Below are 8,558 nucleotides of genomic sequence, written 5' to 3'. Positions count from 1 at the left end.
CTTATTAAAACTATAAGTATTCTAGTTACTTTAGCTAGTTATCTCTTAGACTTCTTTTATTAGGTATATATAATAGAATATAATAATATAAGATATATAGTGCTACTAAGTATAGCTATTTAGGTATACTAACTAGAGATACTTTCTAAACTCTACGCAAGTGTAAGTAGACTTAGATAAATTCTAGTTTATAATTATACTTAGAAGTTACTTTATATATATATCTATAAAAATAAGTTTAATTCTAGTTTACTTTTTATAAACTTATCTAACTAGAAAGCTACTTCTATCTATTTACTTAAAAGTATTTTTAAAAACTTAGGTATATATATAGATACTCTTTACGTTAATAAATACGTAATAGAATATATATACTATATAGTATATTAGATAGCACTAAAATATAACTTAAAATATATATACTTATTAGCTCTATTTATAAAATCTAAAAAGATTATCTTTTATATAGATAGATTTTAGTAATATTTAAAACTTATATTAATAGAGATTATCTAATAAGTTTTATTTATAAAAGAAATAAGTTAGAATAAAAAAAAGTAAATAGTAAGAAAATTAGTTCTATTATAGTAGAAGTATTTAATATACTATAATATATTAAGTAGTAAACAAATAAGTCTAATCTAAGTATATACTAATATAATTATAAAAGTTAAGCTTATTTAGGTATTTAAGTTAGACTCTACTAATATATTAATTTATATATATTATATATAGTAAATCTTTATAAATAATAGCGCGTATTTAATTATAGTTAGCTAGAGATAAGTAGATTTTACTAAGTATCTTCTTTCTATATTTCTTTAGATAACTCTATAGGCGTAGATTCTCTAGAAATATTACTATATAAGTTTAGTCTAAGTTATAATCTACGCGCTATAAATTACTTACTTAAATAAAGCTAATTATCTCTAATATTATAAATAATCTTAGCTAGATCTAAAGTAATCTACTTAGATAGCTTTATTAGAAGTAGTAGAAAGTAATTATATTTATTATAAAAGACTATAGCTATATAGAGATACATTTCTAAATTATCTAGAATAAATATATAAAAGTAATTATAGTATAGCCTAATCTTTAGATATAATTCTAGAAATAGTAGAAGTAGTTACTTACCTATAAAATGTAGATAACTTATATCTATTTAGATTAAACTTAGTTATATCTAGGTATTATATATAATACTTTTTCTACTTTAATCTAGTTTAGTCTACTATTATATACGTTTCTTAATATAAAGTATTCTAACTATTAGTAAAGTAGTTATATAAAAAGAGTATTTCTAAGTATAAACTTTTTAGTAACTTATATATATAGTGCTAACTACATTTACTTAAGTTACTAAGATAGTTTTAATATAGTAAATACTATATTAGTATATAGGCTAGTAACTACGTATATAAGTATACACTTAGTAATCTCTATATAATATACTAAGTATAGCTAGTAGAAAATATCTTAGATAAGTCTAAACTTATATAATAATTCTACTTATAATATAAGATAGGCGTATAAGTATTTAGATTATAATTCTTACTATATATAATTTCTTTATAATAGGCTTTAATCTTATTTATATAAGTTTTAGTACACTACTTAGTATAGACTTAAAAGAGACTTAATATATAACTTATAAAAAAGTATTATACTAAACTATTCTCTTATTATTAAATTAATATGCTTACTATATTATACTTTATATATATTTATTATAATAATAGTAAGATAAATTTTAAACCTTAGAACTAAGCTATTTATAAGCCTTTATACTTATATAGTTATATTTATATTTATAGTATTCTATATTACTAAGTAAAGCTATCTTAGTTATAAGTTTCTTTTTAGTATCTTTTACCTTATTTATATTAGTTTTCTACCTCTACTAATAACTATACTATACTTTCTATAATAATATTAAGTAATAGAAGTTAAGTTTAAGTTAGTTCTCTTACTACTATATAAGTAAGTATATTTTTATTAGTTTTTACCTTAAAAATATTAATAATATAAGTAATACTAGTCTTACTTATTTATAGGTATATTAGAATAGTTACTATCTATAGCACTATAGTTATAGTAAGAGATTATATCTAAGTATTACTTTATATCTACCTAGATAACTAAACTATAGTCTTCTCTTTATCTTTATATAAAAGTACTTTATTATCTAAATTATACTTATTCTTACTATATTCTAGCCTCTTTTTATAAAAATATACTAAACTTTAGATATATTAAAACTTAACTAAGTTATATCTAAGTAGTATATACTTATATTTTTATTACTAGAGTTAAAGTTATTCTAGAAAGCTATAACTAAATTAAGCTTTAGTTAATTAAGAGCTAAGCTCTTAAACTTAGTATTTAACTCTTATTCTATATTAGAGTAGATATAAAATTAGACTTAGTTAGATTCTATAATACTAGTCTTATAAGACTATATTATATCTAGTATATTTTTAATATAGTGTTACTTAGATAAAGAAGATATAACTAAGTATAATTTATAACTTTAATAATTCTAAGTAGTAGATAACGTATAAAAAGTTAAAGAATATATACTACTTTATATAGCTAATCTACTTTAACTAAGCTAAGATAAGTTTTATATTTAAGCTAAAGTAGTAAAAAACTATATAAGTACTATCTAAAAATAAAACTAATTAAAGAAAGACTAGTTAGAGTTTAGTTAAAACTAAGCTTAATTCTAAAATATAAAAATAAATATAAGTAATAAAGGTAGTTTTATAACTTAACTAGTAGTAGTTAGAATAAAAAGAGTAAAGCTATAAACTAACTAATATAGTATAAGCGTCTAGAATATACTTAGTTTTAACTTTATAAACCTAGTATTATATTCTTAAATAGAGATAAAATTATAGTTTAGTAAATACTACTAGTTTTCTAATACTAGTAGTATAGTTATAACCTAGTTATAACTTAGTTATAACTAAATCTTAAGATAATACTAGTATGTCTATTTATATATTAGAAAATATACTAAGTATATATACTAGATATATATACTACTATATAGGCTACTAAGACTACTAGTTAAAACTTAGATAACTCTAGTATATACTTTAAAAAGTACTTATCTCTAGCTATATAAATAGTAGTAGCTTTTAAGCTTATACTTTATTAGCTATAAAATATATACTTTACTATATATATATATATATTATAAGAGGCTTAGATATAGTCTAAACTAAGTTATTCTACTATAGTATAAAGTTAAGTAAAGTAAGTAAATTCTAAGATCTATTTAAGACTATTTTAGTAAAGTATAGACGCTAGTAGTAAAGCTATTTTTAAAATTTTTAAAGATAGCTTTATATACTTTACTTAGCTTTTATTTAAGAATAGCTAACCTAAATATAAAGAATAGCTAAGCTATAGTGTCTTGCGTGTTAAACATTATTAAACTAGTAATTAATAGTCCTAACCAACATCTGAACAGTATTGAGCTAGATCTCTGCTACTAGTCAGTCGGAAAGGGTCTTTGCGAGACTGCACATTGCCGATGCCGAAGCATCCGAGGCTGTGCCGTAGCCGTGAGGTGATCCGATGTATCTGAATCTTACATGTCCAGCCTGCGCATACCGTACGCATCTAGCTAGCTGAAATAGAAGGCTCTTTGTTGTAGGGCAGAGGGTGCAGGCGCGACCGCAGTTTTGGAGGACGAGGACGTGCAGTGGTGAAGGCTGCCGAATGAGATGAAAGTGGAGCTGCGGGGAAGCTGACGGGCTGGCTTGGCACGTCCCACGTCGAGGCCTCGACGGCGTGCCTCCCAGATCGCAGACCTCTATTGGTATCATTTTTCTGCTATCGATTCTCTGGCCTCAGCTTTGTGGACTGCAAACAGCCTGCGCGCCACCATACAGGGTTCTATTCTCACGAAAGCCAGTACGCAGCAGTTGTTACCAAAAGCAGCAATGGCTTACGGCAACCATGCTCTCCGCAAAGCTCGAGACAGTAGTAAGCTATATACCAGCTACTCGAATGTAGGGAAGGATTGAGTTGTGCATTATCTTTATCTACTTCACGCTATTATTGACCATTCCCGTACCTCTTGTGCCCACCCTGTGGAGCAGATTTACCACGCTACTGCCGTGCACAAAACTTCATTCGCCGGGAGACCGACTTACGAACCGACATAGTGGCTCAAGTTCATTTCTTGCATCTTTCCTTTCCTCTTGCGGACCCTGTACGACGTTGTGCGTAAGGGTTTCGTTGCGTTCGTAAGCGCGTTGTACACCAAATCTACGAAGCAATCTACATTCTTACAGGCGGAGAGTCCGTCCTCCTAGCTGGGAAGTCAATATTATTTGTCTCGATCACGTTATCCTGCGTTGTCAGTCGATCCGCTTCCAGATTCGAAGGTCTTTCATCCCGTTCATACCGGTTATCCTCCACACTCGACCACGGCCACCCTTGTTGGCCCTTATATCGACTATACTGGCTGTTTGCGCATGGCTCCTCGCCTAAACTGTGCATCTCGTCGGCGAAGTCGCTCGTCGTGATTGCAGGGCCGATACTGTGGCGCTCTCCGTGATATTTCACAAGTACTGCGGCGGTCGGCGGGATCAAATAACTACCAAACACGATTAGTCGCACTCGAGTGAATCCGGGAAATACTTTCAGTATCACTTGCACGCTAGAAACGCACCAGATTAAGCCAACCTTGGCGCACACTTCCTTCTCTGCAAAGCACAACACGCTGTCTCGACGACTTCCAGACATGCCTACGCCACTATCACCCCACAAAGACTTTGCGCTTGTCATCGCCACGAGAGCGGCGTCCGGACTTTCCGTCATAGGCTCAACAATCATAATCACTACTTTCGTGTGTTTTCCCTTCTTCAGAAAACGTACGTTGACTTGCTTCGATGCGTTACAAGAGCTGATATAGCGCAGCAATTAACCGTCTGGTATTCTTCGCGACATTCGGGAACATCTTGACGAACATCGCGACTTTGATGTCGATTGCAGCCTTACCAAAGGATTCTGAACCCCCGTCCGGTCTCTGCGAGTTCCAGGGTCTCATGATCCAATGGTTCTTGATCACAGATGCGCTCTTCTGTTTATCGATGGCTACGAATGTATTCCTGGTGTTTTTCTATGGATACGATGCCCAGCAACTTCGCCATTTGGAGAAGTGGTATGTCGCGTGTAGTTATGGGATCCCAGCTTTACCAGTCCTCGTCTACTTCATCTTGGGTAGAACGGGAAACGAGATTATTGGATCAGCAACTCTTTGGTGCTGGGTATCGTCTGACGTCGAGTGGATGCGGATCGCATTTTTCTACGCTCCTACCTGGTAAGTCCAGTCCTCGTCAAGCCAAGCAAAGCTAATCTCGCCAGGATTGTTATCACTACGACTATCAGCATCTATATCATCACCGGTTATCGGATCTGGAGGAAGCGTGCCGAACTACGCTCCGTTTCTCGAAGCTCACACCAATATTTAGCCAGAAACTCCTTCACTGCTGCTCCGGACAATATTGCCCCGCATCCTTTTGTGGGTACAAATAACATCGTGGTGACAACGCAGATTAAATGCGACGTTCAGGCAGAGGACGCCATCTCCCGCTGTGTCTCTCCCGAGCCCGATCAAAGCTCCATCAACTCGTTCTCGAGCACCCGGTTGCTTTCCTCGCCCAGCAAACATAACGATACGGTGACGGAAACACTACCAGTCGTGGATGCTGTCCGTACTTCCAGAATACAGATCGAGGATGTCGAAGCGCAGCGACATCCGCACAATGGTACGAGAGGTCGGAACGGGTACAGGGCGACCGTCATTGCGACAAGCCCTGCAGAAACCTCGGCAACCCCGGCTACATTATTAACAACACGCCCTGTCGCTAAGCGGACTGCAGAAGGCCATGCTGCAGCGATGGCATACTTCCAAGTCGCCTTCCTCATGTTCGTAGCCTTGCTTGTGGTCTGGCTACCCAGCAGCATCAACCGCATGTACCAGTTCACGCACAGAAACCGCTCGAGCTTCGCTCTCAATATCATCTCCGCAATTGTACTTCCGCTTCAAGGAGCCTGGAACGCCACAATCTACATCTTCACAACCCGCGCCGAGTGCAGAAGAGCTTGGGGTACGATCAAATCCAAGCTGACTGGCAGCCCATTCCAACATCATCTGCGACGAGATGCCTATCGCAAGGAAACGATGACGAGCTCTCGCGACACGCAAGACTCTGGTACTGAGATTGCGCTAGATGATTTCCACAAGCACGACGTTCATGTACGTCACGCTGAGGTGTCGAATGGCCAAGCCACTGAAGAAGGCAAAGCTCAGCGTCATTCAGAGCCGTGGTGATGCGTCCGTCAATGTTTCTCCACGTCGTCGTACTACTGTGGCGTTTCAACAGTGCTACGTGGCTCGCGTCAGCTCACCGTGTTTCGAGTCATTGTGCCTTGACCTTTTGTATCATCATTTCTTATTTTATCAATGGTTCTCTATTCTTGGGTTGCGTGCAGCTTACTGTCATTCCGGGTGTTTCCAAGTTTCGGCGGATCACTCGTTTTGGAACTTGAGCTTTCAGTCAGTCGTTATCATGATACCCTAAGATTTGTGTACGGCGTTATACTAGATCTGGGGCGATCTATTGGGCTCAGGGGACACAGAAGAGGGCGGTATAGCCTCAATGGCTCTGGGGAACTTGATTATACTTGTGTTGTAGCGAGGAGAACGAAGTATGTGCTTTGTTAAAGGTCCCAATATCATTATATATTACGTGAGAGTAATTGAAGAATTTCATGAAATCACCGCCGGGCACTGATCACTCCAGAATAACATCCCCATCCTTCGCAACCTCATCCATACCCCTACCCCTTGGCACGAGGATGCTCCTGAGGATGCAAAGCTGACCGTTATCCGGACAAATCTTCTCCCTGTTCAACTGCTTATCCACAGGTCCAGTCGGTCCACCCGAGAACTTAGCCTGACCAAATAGCTTGACTTGTCTCGGATCACTCTCGGGATACTCTTCGTCACCCCATCTGCCCTTGAAGTTCAACCACGCCGTCGGCGCCTGACCATCATAAGCCGAGAAAGCGGACTTTCCGGCATCGAATTTGTAAAATTTGGCGGATAGGAGAGGATCCCACATCACACCTCGGTCTGTGTAGTCTTCCAAGACGCCGCCGGGAAGATTGAGGTTGGGGATGGTGTGGTCGTGGGTTCCGGAGATGGCGTAGTTGGCATGCGAGCCTTTGGAGGAGTATGCGATGGGTCTGTCGCCGGTCTTCTCGACGGTGCCGTAGCGGAAGGCTTGGCCGTTTGCGTGTTGAGAGTACCAGATTGCCTCGGGAGAACCGTTTGAGAAGCGGACCATTACGTGTTCCCAGTCTCCTACGTGGTTGCCTTATTGGAGTGTTAGAACTGAACAGTGTCCTGGTATGGATGGGGGGAAGGACGTACCAAAGTTCAGTTTGCTCCATCCTAGTACCTCACCGCCGTAGTTGTAGGCGTAGAAGTACATGTAGAAAGCATCAACGTTGCCGTTGCCCTTGTCGTTCACGATTATGGCTGCTGTGGTCGCTCCTTCAGTCTTGCCCTGCGCGTTGGGTTTTGTGCCCTTGATCCATGAAGGATCTTTGGTCACGTCGTCGTTGGATGTGAGCCAGACGTCGCTGCCCATCTGATCGAGGTTGGAAGTGGTTAGGGGCTTTGAAGGGCCAGAAACTTCGTTGAACTTCACCCGCGGAGTCGTATGGTTCAGGAATGTTTGTATATCGGTGGGATAATAGGCATCCTGTGAGTGAAGGTAGACGATGGGCGCTAAAGAGCAGTTAGTCGAATTCGATGTACAATTACAGACAGCGAAGCAAGATCGAGTATCACTGCGTACCATATTTGAGTACATAATCTGGAACGCCATTTGGCGCCTGCCTTTCGTTGAGTGCGAGTGGCGCGCAGCTGACCAAAGATACGGCCATGGTAGCCAGCGCAACAAGTGGTCTGAAAGCCATCGTGTCGTCTTTCGATATATAACGAAGGCAGTGGTTGTGAATGGGATCTGTGTCGGTTTGCGCACGAGAGTAAACCAACTGCTGAATCACTGCTTCTCTTATACAAACGCCTACGCCCAGCTGACTACCGAGTCACCCCCTTCACGTCCGCATCAGACGAACGGTTTACCCACCCATTCTCCTCCACCAAACCCCATGCGCTAGCGACATACCGTCTATGCATGGTCGACATACTCGTACTAATTCGCCTGTGTCCCCAAGCAATAATCAGCTGCCCACGCCAATAGTCGGGGAGGCCGGCACACGTGCGAACACATTTGATGGGTGACCAAAAGCAAGCGTTCGGTTCGGTTGGAATTGACAGCGGGTGTGGCTTGGATGATTGGTTCTCGAGCGCTAGGGCCCTGATAGCGAGCCGGATGTGGCGATCCGCGCCAGAGGGATGTGCCGACATTGATAGGGTGAAGGCTAAAGTGATCCACGTCTGAAACATGGCGATGTTGAGTATGCACATGCGATAACTTGCACTGACAGAATTGATGCAGGGG

At 38.6% G+C, this 8,558-nt stretch overlaps 1 protein-coding gene across 1 annotated transcript; it reads right to left on the bottom strand.

The window, feature by feature from the left end:
- Nucleotides 1-6,818: 6,818 nt before the first annotated feature.
- Nucleotides 6,819-8,010, bottom strand: J4E83_000253 (uncharacterized protein; the record flags this gene model as incomplete). The annotated part of the gene is made up of 3 exons (XM_049327216.1): nucleotides 6,819-7,402; nucleotides 7,460-7,819; nucleotides 7,890-8,010. 3 exons carry the CDS (start codon nucleotides 8,008-8,010, stop codon nucleotides 6,819-6,821), a joined length of 1,065 nt encoding a protein of 354 aa, XP_049193361.1.
- Between the last annotated feature and the right edge of the window lie 548 nt (nucleotides 8,011-8,558).

The sequence above is a fragment of the Alternaria metachromatica genome, assembly GCF_023757995.1.
Source record: "Alternaria metachromatica strain BMP 0045 chromosome Unknown scaffold_1, whole genome shotgun sequence".
Taxonomy (NCBI): Eukaryota; Fungi; Ascomycota; class Dothideomycetes; order Pleosporales; family Pleosporaceae; genus Alternaria; species Alternaria metachromatica.
This window is presented reverse-complemented; position numbering and strand designations above follow the sequence as displayed.